General features: G+C 43.8%; 1 protein-coding gene across 2 annotated transcripts in view; it reads left to right on the top strand.

Annotated features, from left to right (window-relative positions):
* The window catches only part of CACNA1S (calcium voltage-gated channel subunit alpha1 S), a 515,698-nt gene that overhangs the window by 194,641 nt on the left and 294,775 nt on the right, over positions 1-26,282 (top strand). For both annotated transcript variants that reach the window (XM_063954963.1, XM_063954964.1), the window contains 3 exons: positions 331-538; positions 23,229-23,349; positions 24,603-24,717. In XM_063954963.1, coding sequence (XP_063811033.1) covers positions 331-538; positions 23,229-23,349; positions 24,603-24,717 — 444 coding nt within the window. The remainder of the gene's footprint in view (positions 1-330; positions 539-23,228; positions 23,350-24,602; positions 24,718-26,282) is intronic.

The following is a 26,282-nucleotide window of genomic DNA, read 5'->3' as shown; positions in this document are numbered from 1 at the left end:
GAGCTTAGCTTGCCACTGGGCCTGACGCATGGCGAGTGCAGTGAGCAGCGAGTACTGGCTGCAAGGATTCAGGCTGTTGGGATGCCGCTGTCGGTATAGTGACAGCTGGCATCCTGTCAGCCGGTCATTCGTTGTATTCCATGCTGATTGGTGCAGTTACTTATATTCAGTAAATGTGATGCTTAGTACTCGTAATACACATTCTTAAAAAAAAAACAAGTTTTAAGGAGTTCAGATAGATACAACTGATTCTATACATGTCTTCCATCTGCAAACAATGCATACGTCAATGTGCTCCTTTTTACCCTTGTGTATCAATTTGTGTTTCAGATACTGGACTTCACTGAACAACCTGGTGGCTTCTCTGCTCAACTCTGTCCGCTCAATTGCATCTCTCCTCCTCCTGCTATTCCTCTTCATGATCATCTTTGCTTTACTTGGGATGCAGATGTTCGGTGGAAAGTTTGACTTTGAGGATTCAGAGATACGGAGAAGCACTTTTGACAATTTCCCGCAAGCACTAATCACTGTCTTTCAGGTGCACCATAACAAACATATATTTATTTACTAGGGAAATAGGGATATATAGTAGTAGTGATGGGAAGATTATATAAACATAAACAATGGACATTTTAAACACTTAGCTGGCTAATATTTTTTTAGTTTTTTTCCAAAATTAAATACATAATAGCTATTTAAACTGAATTAGTATAATTCTTATTAACAAATATGCAGATCTGTCAATAAAATTAACTAAATCAAGTTTACGTAGCTATTGTCTACATAACTGGATAGTAAGAGAATTTGACAATTTTGGGGACATATTTGGAAAATAATAGTTTTATAAGGTTTAACAACTTAACTGTGTTAAATATATATATATATATATATATATACAGTATATATATATATATATATATTTATTTGTAATGTTCAAATGACAATAACTTCACACTGCGACTCACACAGAGCTTATATTACTGACACAGCATCTACTGAGCATTATTGTAACACAGTGCCAATGCCTCTCCCTGAACACACACAATTTTTTTGCGTGTGTTTCTTTATTCATTTTTTTTACACTGCTGGAAGTCACTGCGCTTATATTATTGAAATGGTGGCACACACTAAAAAACCTTTGTGCACCAATAAAGGGTTACTGCTGCCTTGTGTTAATGTTAGGAGCTCTGGGCTGCACTCTAGGCAGTTACAGCACCAGTATGCACCAGCAAATGGTTAATGCTGCCCCTGTATTAGGAGCTCTGGGCTGCACTGTGGGCAGTTACAGCACTAGTGTGACTTACTGAGCACTAATAAAGGGTTAATCTAACGGTTAAAAAATAATGGCATTAAAAAAAAAAAATATTGCCCTTAGGAGGAGCTCTGGGCTGTGTCCTTTAGGCCCTAAAGCATAAATATTGCTGTAATGTCTTGGCAGTTTAGTGGATATGCTCTCTACTGTAATTGGGAAACCTATTCCCCACCATGGGAAGGACTTACAGTATGTTGAATCCAAAACACAGGGTATCTGACACCGGGAAGGTAATGAATTGCCTTGTTTTGTAATCTGAGCAAGGCGGGTAAACCTGAGATGTCGCTCGGATTCCGAGAAGTTTGGGTGGGCTTGGTTTCCTAGAAACCGAGCGAACACATCCCTATATAAATGCTTTTTACTGTGTATAATAACCGCATAAGTCAAAGGAGGTAATTCAGACCTGATTGCATGCTAGCTTTTTTTCGCTGAGCTGCGATCAGGTCAGAACTGCTCATGCATATGCACCACAATGCGCAGGCGCGCCGCTTGGATACAAAGCGGATCGTTGCTGTGCTATGGGTTTTACGAAGAATCCATTTGCACAGTGGATCGCAAGGAGATTGACAGAAAGAAGCCGTTTGTGGGTGTCAATTGACGGTTTTCTGGGAGTGGTTGGTAAAACGCAGGCGTGTCCATGTGTTTGCAGGGCGGGTGTCTGACGTCAATTCCGGTCCCGGACAGGCTGAAGTGATCGCAGCGGCTGAGTAAGTCTTGGGCTACTCAGAAACTGCAAAATAACGTTTTGTACCGCTCGGCTGCACATGCGTTCGCACACTTGCACAGCTAAAATACACTCCCCTGTAGGCGACGACTATCTGATCCCAGCGCTGCAAAAAACTAACACCATCCAGTGATTATGTCTCACCTGCGGCGTGTGTGATCTGGCAAATAAACCTTGCTCTTTTCTGGCTGTGAAGTAGCTCCAAGATTAGCCTTACAGCTCTTTTACTGCTACCACCATAGTGTCTTCAATCAGAGCTTGAGGGCAACAGTAGTCAGTCCTGCTAATCGCAGTTCTGGTCACAAACAGTATTCTCTGATCTGACACAATAATAAGTGGCATGAAGGGAGCATTGATGCATTTCGCACCTGCGTAGGTGCTTTATGTTTGATAACGCATCTAGACATGCCAAATGTTTTGCACCTGATGATGCTGCTGGTGTCACTAGCAGATGATTAAGGGCGCGGGATCTGGTCAGGATCCCGGCACTCAGAATCCCGACGCCAGAATCCCAACACTGTTCATAATGCCGATGCCTGCATCCCTACATGGATTGAAATACCAACCCCAGGATCCCGAACGCCGGAATCCTGATCGAGGTCTGCTACCACCCTGCACTTGTGAACCAATAGGGGGGGATTAGGTTTAGGCTGCAGCGGGAGGGTTAGGGTTAATCTGCGGGGAAGGGAGGGATAAGTGTAAGCTGCAGGGTGGGGGGTTAGGGGTAGGTTGTGGGGAGAGGGTTAGGGGGTTTCGGGATTAGGGATAGCCTACTGACCACCTTGCTGGTGGGATCCTGAGCATTGGGATGCCATTGTCGGTGTTTTGACTCTCGGCATCCCATGCGCTGGGATCCCATTACCATCCCAGGGGCAGTGCACCAGGTGAAGTGAGTGACAAGATTTATTACGTGTATTTTCCAAAAATATATGCCCCATATTGTCCAATGTATTGCCTTAGACTACCAGGGGTAAGGTACAGTAGCAGGGATCTTTGCCTTACCATGCATTGGTGGCTCTTGTGAGTAGTCTGAGATGCTGCTCGTCAGTCCTGCCTTCCTGGTAGTGCTTATCTGAGTGATCCTTTCCCCCAATCTTTGTGATTCTGCCTGTCTCCTCCTAGCTGATGTAGCTAAACTCTTCAGCCAGAATGATCAACTATTAGATAGATAGATAGATAGATAGATAGATAGATAGATAGATTTTGATTCATTTGAATTGATTCCAGATCGATTAAAATCTTATTGATGTTGGGCTTACAGGGCTAAAACACATATTCATTTATAAATGTCAGTAAATGTGTGTTTTAGCCCTGGAACACCAACTTAATTAAGGTCCATTTTAAATCGATCTGAAATTGATTAAAATCAACCTTTAGTAAGTATACCCCAATGTGTTGATGGGTACACTGCTGGTAGTGTATTGTGTTGAAATGCTGTTCAAGCGGACAACTTCATCATGAATGATAATGATTGCTCTTGGTGTTATAGTAAGCCAGCAGTTAATTGATCGATGGGTGTGGGGTGAAAGTTTAAAGTGTCAAATGCATAGCAAAATCTGTCTTAATAAATTATCTTTTGTAATTCAGTCCTGTTGCTTGATATAATTCTTGTGTTAGTTATATTCTTGCTGGTTGCTCTAGATTGTTATAACTTGGTGACTTTTTGCAATGATGCACTTTATATATATATATATATATATATATTATTATTATTATTATCCTTTATTTATATGGAGCCACAAGGGTTCAGCAGCGCCCAATTACAGAGTACATAAACTAATAAGGAAAACAGGAAAAGACAATATAGGACAAGGACAGGGTAAATAAACATAGCTACATCAGTAGATGACACTGACATAAATATCAGGTGGCAGAAGACTGCTGGATTTGGTGCAGTTGAAGACTATTAAAGTAAGAAAAAGGATAAGCACATGAAGGAAGATGGCCCTGCTCGTGAGAGCTTACATTCTAAAGGGGCGGGGTAGACAGACAGGGGTGACACAGACTGGGTACATAGAGAGCGTGGAACATAGGGTTAGGATGAAATTTGACTGGGCTTGGTGAAGAAGTGGGTCTTGAGAGCCCGTTTGAAGTTTTGTAGAGAGGTGGAGAGTCTGAGGGGGAGAGGTAGGGAATTCCATAGAAATGGAGCAGCACGTGAAAAATCTCGGAGGTAGGAATAGGAGGAAGTAATCAGTAGGCAGGTGAGTCGGCGAGCATTAGCAGAGCGAAGAGGACTGGTGGGAGTGTAAAGGAGTATAAGGTCAGAGATGTAAATGGGAGAGGAGAGGGTGAGGGCTTTATGAGTGTGAGAAGCATGAAATGGATTCTGAAAGGGAAGGGGAGCCAGTGAAGATCTTATAAGAGAGGAGAGGTGGACGTAGTGCATTTGGTGAGGAAAATGAGCCGGGCAGCAGCATTGAGGATAGATTAGAGTGGAGAGAGGTATTTGTCAGGGAGGCCAGCCAGGAGGAGATTACAGTAGTCCAGTCAGGAGATGACCAGTGAGTGGATAAGCGTCTTAGGGGGATATTTACTAAGCAGTGATAAGAGCGGAGAAGTGAGCCAGTGGAGATGTGCCCATGGCAACCAAGCAGCACTGAAGTAACATCTATAATTTGCAGACTATAAATTTATACAGAGCTGCTGATTGGTTGATGGGGCAACTTCTCCACTGGCTCACTTCTCCACTCTTATCACTGTTTAGTAAATGCAGTGGAGCAAGAAAACTCATATATGATTCCAGCACTGAATTTTGATGTGTCGACGTGTTTGGGAAAAGTATGGGTTTTGCTAGTTAGCGTATGGGTTCTGCTAGTTATGGATCTTGTTCAAGATGTATTGTAATTAACTATCAATAGAGCACATCACTTTGTGTTTGGGGACAGCAATCAGGGGGTCATTCCGAGTTTATCGCTCGCTAGCTACTTTTTGAAGCCATGCAAACGCATAGTCGCCCCCTACAGGGGAGTGTATTTTCACTTTGCAAGTATGCGAACGCTTGTGCAGCCGAGCGGGACGAAAACGTTTTTTGCAGTTTCTGAGTAGCTCTGGACTTACTCAGCCCTTGCGATCACTTCAGTCTTTTTGGTCCCGGAATTGACGTCAGACACCCGCCCTGCAAACGCCTGGACAAGCCTGCATTTTTCCAAACACACCCAGAAAATAGAAATATGGATTTGCACCTGGCGCTGTCACTCACCAAAGTGAATGCAGCTGAACTCTGAGGGATGATCCCAACCCCTCCAAAGAGAATGTGCAAACAGAATGAGACAGCGCTTCCCACTTTGGTTTTAAATTTTTTATATATATAAAAATTATCACAAAAATACAAATACAAACATAAAGATACCGGCCAGTATCACACTTATAAAATAATGATTAATATAGTTCAAATTTAAACATAAAATGTATATATCAACTGATTATAAATCTATCCTAAAGAGGCTTCCACTCAATTTGATATTATATCATATATTAATACTTGCATTAATATTGTACTAATAATAAAGCATGCACAGAAATGCCCTAACAATATAATGAGGAGGAATGTCCAGAATTATAGTAAAAAGTGCAAAAGATGGAAAGCACTAAGTTAAAAGTCCAGATAATTAGCACAATGGGTTAGTAGGCACCTGCAAGCAAGCATCCATTCCTTTTTACTAGTGATGAGCGGGTTCGGATCCTCGGGATCCGAACTCCCCCGAACTTCACCCATTTTACACGGGTCCGAGGCAGACTCGGATCCTCCCGCCTTGCTCGGTTAACCCGAGCGCGCCCGAACGTCATCATCCCGCGGCCGGATTCTTGCGAGATTCGTATTCTATATAAGGAGCCGCGCGTCGCCGCCATTTTTCACTCGTGTATTGGAGATGATCGTGAGAGGACGTGGCTGGCGTCCTGTCAGTTTCTATGTTCAGTGGGCTGCAAATTGTGCTGCAAATATCTGTGCTCAGTGTGCTGCAAATATCTGTGCTCAGTGTGCTGCAAATGCAAATATCTACGTTCTCTGCCTGAAAAACGCTCCATATCTGACTGTGCTCAGTGTGCTGCAAATATCTGTGCTCAGTGTGCTAATTGCTTTATTGTGGGGACTGGGGACCAGCAGTATTATATAGTAGGAGGACAGTGCAGAGTTTTGCTGACCAGTGACCAGTGACCACCAGTATTATACGTTCTCTGCCTGAAAAACGCTCCACATCTGTGCTGCATTGTAGTATATAGTAGGAGGACAGTGCAGAATTTTGCTGACCACCAGTATAACTATATATATAGCAGTACGGTACAGTAGTCCACTGCTCTACCTACCTCTGTGTCGTCAAGTATACTAGTGTCCATCCATACCTGTGGTGCATTTCAGTTTTGCACAGTTTGCTGACCACCAGTATATACTATATACAGCAATACGGTACAGTAGGCCACTGCTCTACCTACCTCTGTGTCGTCAAGTATACTATCCATCCATACCTGTGGTGCATTTCAGTTTTGCACAGTTTGCTGTCCACCAGTATATAATATATAGCAGTACGGTACAGTAGGCCACTGCTCTACCTACCTCTGTGTCGTCAAGTATACTATCCATCCATACCTGTGGTGCATTTCAGTTTTGCACAGTTTGCTGACCACCAGTATATACTATATAGCAGTACGGTACAGTACGCCACTGCTCTACCTACCTCTGTGTCGTCAAGTATACTATCCATCCATACCTGTGGTGCATTTCAGTTTTGCACAGTTTGCTGTCCACCAGTATATAATATATAGCAGTACGGTACAGTAGGCCACTGCTCTACCTACCTCTGTGTCGTCAAGTATACTATCCATCCATACCTGTGGTGCATTTCAGTTTTGCACAGTTTGCTGTCCACCAGTATATAATATATAGCAGTACGGTACAGTAGGCCACTGCTCTACCTACCTCTGTGTCGTCAAGTATACTATCCATCCATACCTGTGGTGCATTTCAGTTTTGCACAGTTTGCTGACCACCAGTATATACTATATAGCAGTACAGTACAGTAGACCACTGCTCTACCTACCTCTGTGTCTTCAAGTATACTATTCATCCATACCTGTGGTGCATTTAAGTTGTGCGCAGTATATATAGTAGTAGGCCATTGCTATTGATATATTACTGGCATATAATTCCACACATTAAAAAATGGAGAACAAAAATGTGGAGGGTAAAATAGGGAAAGATCAAGATCCACTTCCACCTCGTGCTGAAGCTGCTGCCACTAGTCATGGCCGAGACGATGAAATGCCATCAACGTCGTCTGCCAAGGCCGATGCCCAATGTCATAGTAGAGAGCATGTAAAATCCAAAAAAATAAAGCTCAGTAAAATGACCCAAAAATCTAAATCAAAATCGTCTGAGGCGAAGCGTAAACTTGCCAATGTGCCATTTATGACACGGAGTGGCAAGGAACAGCTGAGGCCCTGGCCTATGTTCAAGGCTAGTGGTTCAGCTTCACCTGAGGATGGAAGCACTCATTCTCCTGCTAGAAAACTTAAAAGAGTTAAGATGGCAAAAGCACAGCAAAGAACTGTGCGTTCTTCTAAATCACAAAACCCCAAGGAGAGTCCAATTGTGTCGGTTGCGATGCCTGACCTTCCCAACACTGGACGGGAAGAGGTTGCGCCTTCCACCATTTGCACGCCCCCTGCAAGTGCTGGAAGGAGCACCCGCAGTCCAGTTCCTGATAGTCAAATTGAAGATGTCACTGTTGAAGTACACCAGGATGAGGATATGGGTGTTGCTGGCGCTGGGGAGGAAATTGACAAGGAGGATTCTGATGGTGAGGTGGTTTGTTTAAGTCAGGCACCCGGGGAGACACCTGTTGTCCGTGGGAGGGATATGGCCATTGACATGCCTGGTCAAAATACAAAAAAAATCACCTCTTCGGTGTGGAATTATTTCAACAGAAATGCGGACAACTGGTGTCAAGCCGTGTGTTGACTTTGTCAAGCTGTAATAAGTAGGGGTAAGGCCGTTAACCACCTAGGAACATCCTCCCTTATACATCACCTGGACCGCATTAATCAGAAGCCAGTGACAAGTTCAAAAACTTTGGATGACAGCGGAAGCAGTCCACTGACCACTAAATCCCTTCCTCTTGTAACCAAGCTCCTGCAAACCACACCACCAACTCCCTCAGTGTCAATTTCCTCCTTAGACAGAAAAGCCAATAGTCCTGCAGGCCATGTCACTGTCAAGTCTGACGAGTCCTCTCCTGCCTGGGATTCCTCCGATGCATCCTTGAGTGTAACGCCTACTGCTGCTGGTGCTGCTGTTGTTGCTGCTGGGAGTCGATCGTCATCCCAGAGGGGAAGTCGGAAGACCACTTGTACTACTTCCAGTAAGCAATTGACTATCCAACAGTCCTTTGCGAGGAAGATGAAATATCACAGCAGTCATCCTGCTGCAAAGCGAATAACTCAGGCCTTGGCAGCCTGGGTGGTGAGAAACGTGTTTCCGGTATCCACCGTTAATTCACAGGCAACTAGAGACTTAATTGAGGTACTGTGTCCCCGGTACCAAATACCATCTAGGTTCCATTTCTCTAGGCAGGCGATACCGAAAATGTACACAGACGTCAGAAAAAGAGTCACCAGTGTCCTAAAAAATGCAGTTGTACCTAGTGATGAGCGGGTTCAGATCCTCGGGATCCGAACCCGCCCGAACTTCACCTTTTTTTACACGGGTCCGAGCGACTCGGATCATCCCGCCTTGCTCGGTTAACCCGAGCGCGCCCGAACGTCATCATCCCGCTGTCGGATTCTCGCGAGATTCGGATTCTATATAAGGAGCCGCGCGTCGCCGCCATTTTCACACGTGCATTGAGATTGATAGGGAGAGGACGTGGCTGGCGTCCTCTCCGTTATATTAGAAAAGAAAAGAGTAAACTGAGTGACTTAGTTATAATTGTGGGGAGGATTGGGGACGGGGAGCAGCTGTTAGGAAGTACAGTGCAGGGTTTACCACCAGTGAGTTTAATCCTTTGTTTCTCTACATGAAAAAAACGCTCGACCATATCTGTGCTCAGTGTGCTGCACTGCTGCATGATATATCTGTGCTGAGTGCACTGCTCAATCTGCCTAATTGTGGGGACTGGGGAGCAGTTATAGCAGGAGTACAGTGCACAGTTTTGCTGACAGTGACCACCAGTCCAGTATTCGTTTGTCTGCCTGAAAAACACTCCTGTGGTGGGTTTTTTTTTCTTCATACTAGTTTAGCAGTCTGCTGACAGTGTCCACCAGGTCCGTTATATACAGTATATTATTATATATATAAGCAGTACGGTAGGCCACGGCTGTACCTACCTCTGTGTCGTCAGTGCACTCGTCGTCCATAAGTAATATAATACTATACTATCCATCCATCTACATTGTATACCTGTGGTGGCTTTTTTTTTTTCTTCATACTAGTTTAGCAGTCTGCTGACAGTGTCCACCAGGTCCGTTATATACAGTATATTATATATATAAGCAGTACGGTAGGCCAAGGCTGTACCTACCTCTGTGTCGTCAGTGCACTCGTCGTCCATAAGTAATATAATACTATACTATCCATCCATCTACATTGTATACCTGTGGTGGCTTTTTTTTTTCTTCATACTAGTTTAGCAGTCTGCTGACAGTGTCCACCAGGTCCGTTATATACAGTATATTATATATATAAGCAGTACGGTAGGCCACGGCTGTACCTACCTCTGTGTCGTCAGTGCACTCGTCGTCCATAAGTAATATAATACTATACTATCCATCCATCTACATTGTATACCAGTGGTGTTTTTTTTTCTTCTTCATACTAGTTTAGCAGTCTGCTGACAGTGTCCACCAGGTCCGTTATATACAGTATATTATATATATAAGCAGTACGGTAGGCCACGGCTGTACCTACCTCTGTGTCGTCAGTGCACTCGTCGTCCATAAGTAATATAATACTATACTATCCATCCATCTACATTGTATACCTGTGGTGGCTTTTAGTTGTGCGCAAAATATGGAGAACAAAAATGTGGAGGTTAAAAAAATAGGGAAAGATCAAGATCCACTTCCACCTCGTGCTGAAGCTGCTGCCACTAGTCATGGCCGAGACGATGAAATGCCATCAACGTCGTCTGCCACGGCCGATGCCCAATGTCATAGTACAGAGCATGTAAAATCCAAAACACAAAAGATCAGTAAAAAAATGACCCAAAAATCAAAATTAAAAGCGTCTGAGGAGAAGCGTAAACTTGCCAATATGCCATTTACGACACGGAGTGGCAAGGAACGGCTGAGGCCCTGGCCTATGTTCATGGCTAGTGGTTCAGCTTCACATGAGGATGGAAGCACTCATCCTCTCGCTAGAAAAAAGAAAAGATTTGCGGCAAAAGCACAGCAAAGAACTGTGCGTTCTTCGAAATCCCAAATCCCAAAGGAGAGTCCAATTGTGTCGGTTGCGATGCCTGACCTTCCCAACACTGGACGGGAAGAGCTTGCGCCTTCCACCATTTGCACGCCCCCTGCAAGTGCTGGAAGGAGCACCCGCAGTCCAGTTCCTGATAGTGAAATTGAAGATGTTAGTGTTGAAGTACACCAGGATGAGGATATGGGTGTTGCTGGCGCTGGGGAGGAAATTGACAAGGAGGATTCTGATGGTGAGGTGGTTTGTTTAAGTCAAGCACCCGGGGAGACACCTGTTGTCCATGGGACGAATATGGCCATTGACATGCCTGGTCAAATTACAAAAAAAAATCACCTCTTCGGTGTGGAATTATTTTAACAGAAATGCGGACAACAGGTGTCAAGCCGTGTGTTGCCTTTGTCAAGCTGTAATAAGTAGGGGTAAGGACGTTAACCACCTAGGAACATCCTCCCTTATACGTCACCTGGAGCGCATTCATCAAAAGTCATTGACAAGTTCAAAAACTTTGGGTGACAGCGGAAGCAGTCCACTGACAACTAAATCCCTTCCTCTTGTAACCAAGCTCCTGCAAACCACACCACCAACTCCCTCAGTGTCAATTTCCTCCTTAGACAGGAAAGCCAATAGTACTGCAGGCCATGTCACTGGCAAGTCTGACGAGTCCTCTCCTGCCTGGGATTCCTCCAATGCATCCTTGAGTGTAACGCCTACTGCTGCTGGCGCTGCTGTTGTTGCTGCTGGGAGTCGATCGTCATCTCAGAGGGGAAGTCGGAAGACCACTTGTACTACTTCCAGTAAGCAATTGACTGTCCAACAGTCCTTTGCGAGGAAGATGAAATATCACAGCAGTCATCCTGTTGCAAAGCGGATAACTGAGGCCTTGACAACTATGTTGGTATTAGACGTGCGTCCAGTATCCGCCGTTAGTTCACAGGGAACTAGACAATTGCTTGAGGTAGTGTGCCCCCGTTACCAAATACCATCTAGGTTCCACTTCTCTAGGCAGGCGATACCGAGAATGTACACGGACGTCAGAAAAAGACTCACCAGTGTCCTAAAAAATGCAGTTGTACCCAATGTCCACTTAACCACGGACATGTGGACAAGTGGAGCAGGGCAGACTCAGGACTACATGACTGTGACAGCCCACTGGGTAGATGTATTGCCTCCCGCTGCAAGAACAGCAGCGGCGGCACCAGTAGCAGCATCTCGCAAACGCCAACTCGTTCCTAGGCAGGCTACGCTTTGTATCACCGCTTTCCAGAATACGCACACAGCTGAAAACCTCTTACGGCAACTGAGGAAGATCATTGCAGAATGGCTTACCCCAATTGGACTCTCCTGGGGATTTGTGGCATCGGACAACGCCAGCAATATTGTGCGTGCATTACATCTGGGCAAATTCCAGCACGTCCCATGTTTTGCACATACCTTGAATTTGGTGGTGCAGAATTATTTAAAAAACGACAGGGGCGTGCAAGAGATGCTGTCGGTGACAAGAAGAATTGCGGGCCACTTTCGGCGTACAGGCACCGCGTACAGAAGACTGGAGCACCACCAAAAACACCTGAACCTGCCCTGCCATCATCTGAAGCAAGAGGTGGTAACGAGGTGGAATTCAACCCTCTATATGCTTCAGAGGATGGAGGAGCAGCAAAAGGCCATTCAAGCCTATACATCTGGCTACGATATAGGCAAAGGAGGTGGAATGCACCTGTCTCAAGCGCAGTGGAGAATGATTTCAACGTTGTGCAAGGTTCTGCAACCTTTTGAACTTGCCACACGTGAAGTCAGTTCAGACACTGCCAGCCTGAGTCAGGTCATTCCCCTCATCAGGCTTTTGCAGAAGAAGCTGGAGGCATTGAAGGAGGAGCTAAAACAGAGCGATTCCGCTAGGCATGTGGGACTTGTGGATGGAGCCTTCATTCGCTTAACCAGGATTCACGTGTGGTCAATCTGTTGAAATCAGAGCACTACATTTTGGCCACCGTGCTCGATCCTAGATTTAAAACCTACGTTCGATCTCTCTTTCCGGCAGACACAAGTCTGCAGAGGTTCAAAGAACTGCTGGTGAGAAAATTGTCAAGTCAAGCGGAACGCGACCCGTCAACATCTCCTTCACATTCTCCCGCAACTGGGGGTGCGAGGAAAAGGCTACGAATTCCGAGCCCACCCGCTGGCGGTGATGCAGGGCAGTCTGGAGCGACTGCTGATGCTGACATCTGGTCCGGACTGAAGGACCTGCCAACGATTACTGAAATGTCGTCTACTGTCACTGCATATGATTCTCTCACCATTGAAAGAATTGTGGAGGATCATATGAGTGACCGCATCCAAGTAGGCACGTCAGACAGTCCGTACGTATACTGGCAGGAAAAAGAGGCAATTTGGAGGCCCTTGCACAAACTGGCTTTATTCTACCTAAGTTGCCCTCCCTCCAGTGTGTACTCCGAAAGAGTGTTTAGTGCCGCCGCTCACCTTGTCAGCAATCGGCGTACGAGGTTACTTCCAGAAAATGTGGAGAAGATGATGTTCATTAACATTAATTATAATCAATTCCTCCATGGAGACATTCACCAGCAGCAATTGCCTCCAGAAAGTACACGGGGACCTGAGATGGTGGATTCCAGTGGGGACGAATTAATAATCTGTGAGGAGGGGGATGTACACAGTGAAAATGGTGATGAATCGGACGATGATGATGAGGTGGACTACCTCTGTAGAGCCAGTTTGTGCAAGGAGAGATTGATTGCTTCTTTTTTGGTGGGGGCCCAAACCAACCTGTCATTTCAGTCACAGTCGTGTGGCAGACCCTGTCGCTGAAATGATGGGTTCGTTAAAGTGTGCATGTCCTGTTTTTACAACATAAGGGTTTTTGGGAGGGCCCAAGGACAATTCCATCTTGCACCTCTTTTTTCTTTCATTTTTCTTTGCGTCATGTGCTGTTTGGGGAGTATTTTTTGAAGGGCCATCCTGCGTGACACTGCAGTGCCACTCCTAGATAGGCCAGGTGTTTGTGTCGGCCACTAGGGTCGCTTAGCTTAGTCGTCACACAGCTACCTCATTGCGCCTCTTTTTTTCTTTGCGTCATGTGCTGTTTGGGGACTATTTTTTGGAAGGGCCATCCTGCCTGACACTGCAGTGCCACTCCTAGATGGGCCAGGTGTTTGTGTCGGCCACTAGGGTCGCTTAGCTTAGTCGTCACACAGCTACCTCATTGCGCCTCTTTTTTTCTTTGCGTCATGTGCTGTTTGGGGAGTATTTTTTGGAAGGGCCATCCTGCGTGACACTGCAGTGCCACTCCTAGATGGGCCAGGTGTTTGTGTCGGCCACTTGTGTCGCTTAGCTTAGCCATCCAGCGACCTCGGTGCAAATTTTAGGACTAAAAATAATATTGTGAGGTGTGAGGTGTTCAGAATAGACTGGAAATGAGTGTAAATTATGGTTATTGAGGTTAATAATACTATGGGATCAAAATGACCCCCATATTCTATGATTTAAGCTGTTTTTTAGGGTTTTTTTTAAAAAACACCCGAATCCAAAACACAACCGAATCCGACAAAAAAAATTCGGTGAGGTTTTGCCAAAATGCGTTCGAACCCAAACCACGGCCGCGGAACCGAACCCAAAACCAAAGCACAAAACCCGAAAAATTTCCGGTGCACATCACTAGACTTGTACCCAATGTCCACTTAACCACGGACATGTGGACAAGTGGAGCAGGGCAGACTCAGGACTATATGACTGTGACAGCCCACTGGGTAGATGTATTGCCTCCTGCAGCAAGAACAGCAGCGGCGGCACCAGTAGCAGCATCTCGCAAACGCCAACTCGTTCCTAGGCAGGCTACGCTTTGTATCACCGCTTTTCATAAGAGGCACACAGCTGACAACCTCTTACGGAAACTGAGGAACATCATCGCAGAATGGCTTACCCCAATTGGACTCTCCTGGGGATTTGTGACATCGGACAATGCCACCAATATTGTGCGTACATTACATCTGGGCAAATTCCAGCACGTCCCATGTTTTGCACATACATTGAATTTGGTGGTGCAGAATTATTTAAAAAATGACAGGGGCGTGCAAGAGATGCTGTCGGTGGCCCGAAGAATTGCGGGCCACTTTCGGCATTCAGCCACCGCGTGCTGAAGCCTGGAGCACCAGCAAACAGTCCTGAACCTGCCCTGCCATCATCTGAAGCAAGAGGTGGTAACGAGGTGGAATTCAACCCTCTATATGCTTCAGAGGATGGAGGAGCAGCAAAAGGCCATTCGAGCCTATACATCTGCCTACGATATAGGCAAAGGAGGGGGAATGCACCTCACTCAAGCGCAGTGGAGAATGATTTCAACGTTGTGCAAGGTTCTGCAACCCTTTGAACTTGCCACATGTGAAGTCAGTTCAGACACTGCCAGCCTGAGTCAGGTCATTCCCCTCATCAGGCTTTTGCAGAAGAAGCTGGAGACATTGAAGGAGGAGCTAAAACAGAGCGATTCCGCTAGGCATGTGGGACTTGTGGATGGAGCCCTTAATTCGCTTAACCAGGATTCACGGGTGGTCAATCTGTTGAAATCAGAGCACTACATTTTGGCCACCATGCTCGATCCTAGATTTAAAACCTACGTTGTATCTCTCTTTCCGGAAGACACAAGTCTGCAGAGGTTCAAAGACCTGCTGGTGAGAAAATTGTCAAGTCAAGCGAAACGTGACCCGTCAACAGCTCCTCCTTCACATTCTCCCGCAACTGGGGCTGCGAGGAAAAGGCTAAGAATTCCGAGCACACCCGCTGGCGGTGATGCAGGGCAGTCTGGAGCGAGTGCTGACATCTGGTCCGAACTGAAGGACCTTCCAATGATTACTGACATGTCGTCTACTGTCACTGCATATGATTCTGTCACCCTTGAAAGAATGGTGGAGGATTATATGAGTGACCGCATCCAAGTAGGCACGTCAGACAGTCCGTACGTATACTGGCAGGAAAAAGAGGCAATTTGGAGGCCCTTGCAGAAACTGGCTTTATTTTTCCTAAGTTGCCCCCCCTCCAGTGTGTACTCCGAAAGAGTGTTTAGTGCAGCCGCTAACCTTGTCAGCAATCGGCGTACGAGGTTACTTCCAGAAAATGTGGAGAAGATGATGTTCATTGAAATTAATTATAATCAATTCCTCCGTGGAGACATTCACCAACAATTGCCTCCAGAAAGTACACAGGGACCTGAGATGGTGGATTCCAATGGGGACGAATTAATAATCTGTGAGGAGGGGTATGTACACAGTGAAAGGAGTGAGGAATCGGACGATGAGGAGGAGGTGGACATCTTGCCTCTGTAGAGCCAGTTTGTGCAAGGAGGAATTGATTGCTTCTTTTTTGGTGGGGGCCCAAACCAACCAGTTATTTCAGTCACAGTCGTGTGGCAGACCCTGTCGCTGAAATGATGGGTTCGTTAAAGTGTGCATGTCCTGTTTATACAACATAAGGGTGGGTGGGAGGGCCCAAGTACAATTCCATCTTGCACCTCTTTTTTCTTTCATTTTTCTTTGCATCATGTGCTGTTTGGGGACTATTTTTTTTAAGTGCCATCCTGCCTGACACTTCAGTGCCACTCCTAGATGGGCCAGGTGTTTGTGTCGGCCACTTGTGTCGCTCAGCTTAGCCATCCAGCGACCTTGGTGCACCTCTTTTTTTCTTTGCATCATGTGCTGTTTGGGGACTATTTTTTAAATCTGCCATCCTGTCTGACACTGCAATACCACGTCTAGATGGGCCAGGTGTTTGTGTCGGCCACTTGTGTCGCTTAGCTTAGCCATTCCACCGACCTTGGTGCGCCTCTTTTTTTTCTTTGCATCATGTGCTGTTTGGGGACTATTTTTTAAATCTGCCATGCTGTCTGACACTGCAGTGCCACTCCTAGATGGGCCAGGTGTTTGTGTCGGCCACTTGTGTCATTTAGCTTAGCCATCCAGCGACCTTGGAGCACCTCTTTTTTTCTTTGCATCATGTGCTGTTTGGGTACTATTTTTTAAATCTGCCATCCTGTCTGACACTGCAGTGCCACTCCTAGATGGGCCAGGTGTTTGTGTCGGCCACTTGGGTCGCTTAGCTTAGTCATCCAGCGACCTCATTGCGCCTCTTTTTTCTTTGCATCATGTGCTGTTTGGGGACTATTTTTTGGAAGTGCCATCCTGTCTGACACTGCAGTGCCACTCCTAGATGGGCCAGGTGTTTGTGTCGGCCACTTGGGTCGCTTAGCTTAGTCATCCAGCGACCTCGGTGCAAGTTTTAGGACTAAAAATAATATTGTGAGGTGTGAGGTGTTCAGAATAGACTGGAAATGAGTGGAAATTATGGTTATTGAGGTTAATAATACTATGGGATCAAAATGACCCCCAAATTCTATGATTTAAGCTGTTTTTGAGGGGTTTTTGTAAAAAAAACACCCGAATCCAAAACACACCCGAATCCGACAAAAAAATTTCAGGGAGGTTTTGCCAAAACGCGTCCGAATCCAAAACACGGCCGCGGAACCGAATCCAAAACCAAAACACAAAACCCGAAAAATTTCCGGTGCACATCACTACTTTTAACCAAGCGGCCTTCCAATCATCCCTATTTGAGGGATATATAGCGGAGTTAGTATTGTTATATAGCTACACAAAGTTCTTTCAGCCCAAATGGATTAAGCAGAAATAATATGAATATTTTCCTGTAAGGCTGCAAAGACTGGCAGCCCAATTGCCAAAGAATAGAAGCAAAGTTAGTAAAATATGTTACCCCACATCTTGCATTGATCCAGGATTAGAGCACATTTAGCCAAAGCACTCAGCATAGATTTTATCCTTTATGGCTGCAAAAGCTAGCAGCATATATTTCAAAGGATAGCCAAATATTTAAGACAACTCATTCCCCTGTGCACTGGGGTATGAATGAAACAGTTCACCGGCTGGTAAATGGAGGTTGTGAGCCACACACCCGATAATGCAGTGGGTGAAAGATACTCTCCTAACTCACAACGCCTGCTGTTGTCCCTCACAAACGCGTTTCTCCACCTCAGGGTCCGTTTTCAGCGGCTTCATAAAAGGAATGAATGCTTGCTTACAGGTGCCTACTAACCCATTGTGCTAATTATCTGGACTTTTAACTTAGTGCTTTCCATCTTTTGCACTTTTTACTATAATTCTGGACATTCCTCCTCATTATATTGTTAGGGCATTTCTGTGCATGCTTTATTATTAGTACAATATTAATGCAAGTATTAATATATGATATAATATCAATTTGAGTGGAAGCCTCTTTAGGATAGATTTATAATCAGTTGATATATACATTTTATGATTAAATTTGAACTATATTAATCATTATTTTATAAGTGTGATACTGGCCGGTATCTTTATGTTTGTATTTGTATTTTTGTGATTATTTTTATATATATAAAAAATTGAAAACCAAAGTGGGAAGCGCTGTCTCATTCTGTTTGCACACCCAGAAAATGGTCAGTTGCCACCCACAAACGCCCTTTTCCTGTCAATCTCCTTGCGTTCGGCTGTGCGAATGAATTCTTCATTAAATCCATCGCCCAACTACGGTCCGCTTTGTACCCGTACGATCAGCAGCGATCAAAGGATGTTCCTCTCCCGCCCGCCCTCGGTCTATGGTAAGTTATATGTGCGGGGTGGGGTGGGGTGAGGGGACGGCCACCTATCTAAAAGCCAATCCGCCATTTTTCAATCCCGATACCCGGGATTGAAAAAATGGCCCGGGATTGGCTTCCCTACGTACGATGCGCAAGCACATTGCAGTGCATATGCATGCGCAGTAGTAACCTGATCGCTGCACTGCGAAAAATAGCCCCCTCAATGGGCCTAATTCAGATCTGTTTGCTCGCTAGCTATTTTTTGCAGCGCTGCGAACAGATAGATGCCACCTATAGGGGAGTGTATTTTAGCTTTGCAAGTGTGCGAACGTGTGTGCAGCCGCCCTGTACATAAACAGCTTGTGCAGTTTCTGAGTAGCTCTGTCCTTACTCAGCCGCTGCGATCACTTCAGCCTATTCGAGCCCAGAATTGACGTCAGACACCCGCCCTGCAAATGCTTTGACACGCCTGCATTTTTCCAACAACTCCCAGAAAACGGTCAGTTGCCACCCACAAATGCCCTCTTCCTGTCAATCACCTTGCGTTTGGCTGTGCGAATGGATTCTTCGCTAGAACCAGTGCACAACAACGATCCGCTTTGTAACCGTACGGCGCGTCTGCGCATTGCGGTGCATACGCATGCTCAGCAGTTACCTGATTGCTGCGCAGCGAAAAACGCTAGCGAGCGAACAGATCTGAATTAGGCCCAATGTGCTAGAAATGTGTTTTTGCTGACCTGTCAGATTGTTGTTACGTTGATCAGAGCCTGGATTCTGACACTCTCCAGTGTCAGCTGGCATTGCAGTAATAGGTAAATATAAGGACAGCTATGTAGCTTATAAAAAGGACTATAAAAAGTGGAAGAGATGGTATAAATTAATTTTAGTAGAAATAACCCTTTAAAGCAGGACTATACTGAAGAACTAAAAGGCACTTAAATTAAAACTACATGTAATAGGAAACTGTTATTATCCTTTATTTATATTTTTCTTGTAAACATTTGATGTGTCCTCTACACAGCTTAGTGCCACAATTATACCACTGAGCAGTGGGTTAGAAAGGGGCAGTACGGATGGTATAATGGTTAGCATTACTGCCTCACAGCACTGAGGTCATGGGTTCAATTCCCACCATGGCTCTACCTGTGCAGAGTTTGTATATTCTCCCCATACTTGCTTGGATTTCCACTAGGTACTCCGGTTTCCTCCCACAATCCAAAAATATACTGGTAGGTCAATTGGATCCCAACAAAAAAAATTAACCCTCGTATGAATGTGTGCACATGTACATGTGGTAGGGAATATAGATTGTAAGCTCTACTGTGGCAGGGATTGATGTAAATGGCCAAATATTCTCTGTAAAGCGCTGCGGAATATGTGTACGCTATATAAATAACTAGTAATAAATAAATAAATAAATAAAATGACAATGTAATTCATAACAAATTGTATTACTTTCCCAGTGAATGTGGGAGGCTTCTCTACTCTCCCAGGGGTCTGGGAGAGCTTCCAAAAATTGGTGCGTTTCCCAGACACTGCAGAAGAATTGATAAACAGATTTATATAGATACGAGGAAGTGAGCAATAATCTTGACCAGGGAAAAGCAGTGGATGTGGTCTATTTAGATTTTGCAAAAGCCTTTGATACAGTGCCTCACAGGAGACTGATCATCAAATTAAGGGAGCTTGGCCTAGGATATACTATTTGTACATGGGTAAGAAACTGGCTGGATAACAGGGTACAACGAGTAGTGGTCAATGGGATGTTCTCCAGCTGGGCACCGGTATACCACAAGGGTCCTTACTTGGCCCGCTACTGTTCATTGTATTTATAAATGATCTAGGAATAGTCCTGGAAAGCACAGTGTCAATCTTTGCAGATGATACTTAACTGTTTAAGGTAATTAATTCAGAAAGCAATGTGGAGTCTCTACAGAATGACTTATTTAAACTTGAAACCTGGGCGTCTAAATGGGGAATGAGGTTCAATAATGAAAAATGCTAATTTACGCATTTTGGGATTAAAAACAAACTTGCATCCTACACACTTAATGGGGAAAATATAGGGGTAGCAGTAGTGGAAAAAGATTTGGGGGTGTTCATAGATAATAGCCTTAATAACAGTACACAATGTCAAAATGCAGTAAAGAAAGCAAGTAACATGCTTGCGTACATGAAACGGGGAATTGAGACAAGGGATGAGGATGTAATCCTGTCGTTGTACAAAGCAATGGTACGTCCGCACCTGGAATACTGTGTTCAATTTTGGGCACCATATCATAAAAAAGATATCGGGGAACTCGAAAGAGTTCAAAGGCGAGCTACTAAATTGATTAAAGGGTTAGAGACACTGGAGTACAAGGAAAGGCTTACTAGGTTAAATATGTATACACTGGAAAAGAGGCGACTAAGAGGAGACATTATATTAATATCTTCAAATATGTAACGGGTCATTACAAGGAGTTAGGGGATTTATTTATTAATAGAACTCTGTATAGGACACATGGGCACTCACTGAGGCTAGAGGAGAGAAAATTCCATACAAAATGTAGGAAAGGGTTTGGATTTAGAACTCCCTGACGGAGAAGGTAATAATGGCGGACTCTGTAAATTCAGTTAAAAACGGATTGGACAGTTTTCTAGCTGAAAACAATATCCAAGGCTATAGCTTTTAATCTATTGACATTAAGTATCTGGGTGTGGTACGAAATATTTTTCAATTGATACAAAACTATTACTTCAGATGGTGCATTATAACTTGCACAGCTTTATACAGAATACAGGCTGAACCCAGTGGGGATTTTTGCCTCTTTCCAACCTCATTACCTATGTTACTATGTTACATGTTATGCAGTGCTTTATATACTCATTCATATTCGCTCCAGCACCACTACAGTTTACAGTCTAACTTCTTTATCTCACAAACATACTAGGAATATTTTCAGTACAAGCCTAAAAGTTTCTGAATATGTCTTGAGCAAACAGGCTGTTTTGATGTACAAAAAAATCATGTTTATGATGCCAAATAACAAATGGAATATTGATATGAATGAGAAAAACATTGTTTATCATTTATATCAATATTTTACATTATTGAAAAACAAAATCATCAAAACAGACATCTCTTTTTATTTCTGTTATCCAACTCAGTGACCATCCTTAGGAGGAATGTCAATTCACAGAGGGAAAGTAAATTAGGGAATATAAATGAATGTGGGAATTAAACATAAGATACAGGTGCATTTGCCATTTATCAAAAGCTAAAGCAAACAGCACCCATTGTTGAATATCGCAGCCTGTAGCCATCTCCAATAATTGCTTTTTATTGCCAATTTAGCATGAATAGATATGGTAAAAGTAGCAAATAAATGTCAAAAAAATAATCTGTATAATAAAATCAACTGCTAATAAAAATGATGTGATCATGTTGAAATGCAATAACATTTGGGAGCATATTTACTAAAGTCAGTTTAATAATTTTTTATCTATTCTAAATTGATTTAAATCAATGTTTCAGTGGTTAAAACACACGAACATTTAAAAAGCAATATAAAAAAACGTTCATTAGTAATAGTGTGTTTTAGTCCCTGAAACACAACATCGATTTAGAGCAATATATGATAGATAACTGTAAGCTTTCACAAGCAGGGCCCTCTTCCCTCATGTGCTTATCCTTTTCTTACTTTAATAATCTCAACTGCACCAAATCCAGCAGTCTTCTGCCACCTGATACTTATTCCAGTGTCATCTGCTGATGTAACTAAGTGTATTTACCCTGTACTTGTCCTATACTGTCATCAACTGTAAGTTGCTGTTTTCCTGTTTGATTATTCATGTACTCTGTAATTGGGCGCTGCGGAACCCTTGTGGTGCCATATAAATAAAGGATAATAATAATAATAATACTCAATTAAAATCAACCTTTAGTATACTAAAGGTTGATTTTAATTGAGTTTTATATACTCCATGGCATCAACTCTGACTCCTCCCACCTTTAGCACTTAAAAAAAAAAAAATCTGATACTAGAAGCCTAAGCTCGATACTGGGCTTCCAGCACACGGGGCTATTCAGAGATGGACGCAGATCTTGCTTCCACAATAAAATCTGCATCCATATACTCACATGCCCAACATGTGTGTTGCGCTGCCCTGCAATGCACACTATTTAATTGTGAATGCATCGATTAGAGGATTACCTCTGCTTGCACATCCTGGCTGCGCTAGCAGTCGGTCTGGCACCATCTTTTTTCTCGCAGTGGCTGCATATGACATCACGCAGCTGCCCGATAATGGTCCCGACATGCCTGCATCGTCTGGACCATGCCCACCAAACACCGCAGTGCCGCCCCCCCCCCCCCCCCCCAACTCCCAAAGCTGTCAATCTTGATGCAATCGTATATTCCGGGATGCGATCACATTATGACATGTCTGTGCATGCGCATTGCGACCAGTGCATGTGCGCAGATCCTTGGATGCGGCCGCTGCTTACAAATGCGTGGCTGCGTCCAGGTCTGAATAAGGCCCACAATCAATTAATGTGTGTGACTGGGTCACATATACGCAGAATGGACCCCAAGCACCCTGTGAAACCACTGAATATTAATTTTCCTGTCGACCATATTATAATACTATATAATGGTGGCCAACAATTTTACAGATATTTTAAAAAAATATCAAGAAGGTAAAACACGACAGAAGCAGGGACCATTATAAGAGCGAATGTTGCTGATTATTCAACAAAATATATATGTATCCATTATTTTGTGATACCTTCCACTGAAACAAAGAAAACATTTTTTACTTCCAATTAGCAAAGATTGTCAGGATAAAAATAGCGGACAATCCTTTTAGTCACAGTATTTTGGGCGTGTATCTAAAAATTGCCATATTCTATATTTTAGCATGCACAGCACCACCTTGTATATCTTTTTAGCAGTATAGTAAAATGTGGTCATGACATGAACACTGTATGTATGTAACTGAGTACAGAGGTACTGAATACAATGAACAAAAAAGTGATTGAAAGTACCATGACTAGTCTTAATAGTTTAGATTTGAAGAGAAAAGGTTTCCCATTTGTGTACTGTGCCAGTATACAGTATGCTATGGTAGAGAATGGTTTTATAAGATGATTTTGTTTTTCTTACAGGTTTTGACTGGAGAGGACTGGAATTCTGTAATGTATAATGGAATCATGGCATATGGTGGCCCTTCCTTTCCAGGGATGTCCGTTTGTATCTACTTTATCATACTATTTGTCTGCGGGAATTGTATCCTTACAGCATTAGATTGGAGTGCAATTTTTGTTAACTCAAAACAGAAAATACTATTGATCCTACAAATTATGTGCACAGAAACAAATGTACATATTCACCTATATGTATAGTTATTAACACCTTGTTATGTGCTTGCCCATATCCATTCACTTGGTTCGCTACTAGCCATCATGATTCTATACTTTGTTATCATGATTTTTGCCCTATACTTGGTGCAACAGGTGTATTTACACTTTCATCCTATTCTGCTAAGGACGCCCTCAGTGACCTGTACCTACAAGAGAAAGCCCAACTCCCCCTCTTCAGTCATAAATGGAGATGTGATTGAGATACTTTAGAATCTGCATCACACATAGTTGCATAAGTTTGGTTTCAGAGACTGCACAGTGAGAAAACATTTAAGATATGCTCCAGAAGCATGCGCTCCACTCAGCACCAAACCCTATATGTTTATTGTAGTACTTTAATTTACTGTCAGAGGCGTCACTCACCTCTGTGACACCCGGTGCGGCAGCGAGGATAAAGGGGGTAGGGTTTCACGGGAATGGGCGTGGCTTGCATAGAGGGGCGGAGCTTCGCGGGCGGAACCCGTTTTTAGACCATTGCAGGCACGCAAAGGGGGCGGGGCTTTATGGAGAGGCGGGGCTTCGCGTCCACACCCGTTTTTTTTTTCACTGGGGGGTGTGGGAGGTGAGGGCTGACTCACGGGAGGTGCTGTCCCTGCAGTGCTGGCTCCTACACAGTGACAGGAGCCGAGTGCTGCACATAATATAACAGTGCAGCACTCGGCTTCTGTCACTCTGCAGGAGCCGGCATTTTGGTGTCACCCCTCGGCGGGTGACACCCGGGAGCGGGCCGCACCCCCCTTGTGATGCCACTGTTTACTGTACTATTGATTTGTGACCTGCATATTTGTATATTTGAAAATGTTGTTTGCTATTTACTTTTCTTGCTTATTTACTATACATGCAAGGCCTGTATATGATACTGTATATTGATGACAAGATATTTGCAGATATACTGTACCATACATTATTTAGGCATACTGCACATGCTTTATTGTATATTAACCTGGTGGCAAAATGCTTTAACACCAATTTAACCTTTATTTAAATGGAGTAGGAAGCATTTTGTAAAAAGAACTCTAAAACTTTAGACAGCATGAATAAAAAGTTGCTTACATATTTTATAGCTTACTGTGGGCATATTAAGGTTTTCCTGTGCAATATTTCCTTAGCAAAATATAGACATTTTACTGAATGTGTTTCTTGCTATTGCTGTTGACAACCTTGCTGAGGCCGAGAATCTTACTTCTGCACAGAAAGCTAAGTCAGAAGAACGTAAACGCAAAAAGTTAGCAAGGTAAGATGCCCAAAAGGTGAACAAAGCATTTTGCTCAAATCAATCTTTGCTCTGATTTTAAATAATATATTCTGCATATTAGCACACAAACCTGCTATAGACCATCAACATTGTTAATTATTAATTACAGACACTATCCAGTGTATAAAGAGACTCTCATGTACATACAGTATATGTCCAGGTTCTCCTGCCACTCTGCCAGACTCCTGGGAATTACTCTAAAGTTCCGCAGAGCATTGGACATGGATTGGTGAATGGTGACCACATCTGCAAAATAACATTTAGCCCAGACAGGCTAGCCCTATTGCCGCATCTCACAACTTACTGTGATTGATAACCTTGTATATGTCTGATGTATTACATAGACTGCATTTAGTATGTAGCAGACTGCAAATTATGACTTCTTCATGGCTGGCCATGCTCTCTCTAACATTAAACATTTGGAATCTCCCTTTAGAAATACTTGATATTCTTGATATTGGTCACTGCACTTAGGGACTGATTTATCACCATCCACATATGAGAATGTGAATGTGAGGTGATAAAACTGACCCAGTCAGCAATGTGATTATTGATTTCATCGTATGGATGTATCAATAATCGCATGCAGGGACAGAGCTTGCGACAAAACTCTTTTCCTGTGATGCGACTCCGCAGTCTTATCGGGGTATTTTTTGTGAAAAATACCTTGATTAATCACCTCACTGTCACAACTAGGCCCCACTAACCCCCTTCCCCACACACTTACCCAGTGATCATCAGTGGCCCTTTAATATATTCAGATGATACTAAAATAATGATAGGGAAAAAACGAGCGCTATTTTGACCGTGGCACCTGTAAAATAGAATTTGTTATAATAGAAAACAACAATGTGTTTAAAGCTCTTTTTGGAGCAATTGGGTGGTATACCATATGAGCTTCTCCGGAAGTTGTCCACCTAACTGTCCCTACTTTCCAATTGCTGCGGGATTCTTCAGCCTGAGTATGGCAAACGGCTGTCCGCGACTTCCGATGTCATAGCGCCTCACCACCGCTGCGACCAGCAGGGGAGTGGGGAAGCTGGAGGATGACATCACTTGTTTGCTAAAAGTTGTATCTGGGGAAACATCCTCTACTAGCTACAGTATGTTGCCATTTTATGGATAACCTCTTAAGGTGCATACACACGGTGAGATCCTTGCTATGCCCGATTTTGACTATGCAATTTCCCTTGAACTCCCCCCAGAGCCCAGAAGCACCGATTTTGACTATCTGTACTTTCGATTTTAACTGTATGATTTTTGACTAAGTGCCAAGTTTGACTATACAGTACTTTGTACTAGATAGTACACTCGATAGTCAAGATTGACTTGCCTACACAGTCTATCTAGCCTTGCGATACCAACCCCATGGGACCGCGCATCGGGTTCAAATTGGGATCACAAGCGCCATAACACCTTCCGATTTGCACTAACTTTCCTTCCCAAGGTAGTCCTCTGCAACCCCAGGTCAGAAGTCAACGATAAGCAACAATCATGCTACTGATGTATGCAACAACAAATTGGCATATGCCCATCTTCTCACA

Source organism: Pseudophryne corroboree, chromosome 2 (assembly GCF_028390025.1).
Source record: "Pseudophryne corroboree isolate aPseCor3 chromosome 2, aPseCor3.hap2, whole genome shotgun sequence".
NCBI lineage: Eukaryota > Metazoa > Chordata > Amphibia > Anura > Myobatrachidae > Pseudophryne > Pseudophryne corroboree.
The sequence above is the reverse complement of the archived record's forward strand: the minus strand, read 5'-3'. Positions and strand labels throughout refer to the sequence as shown.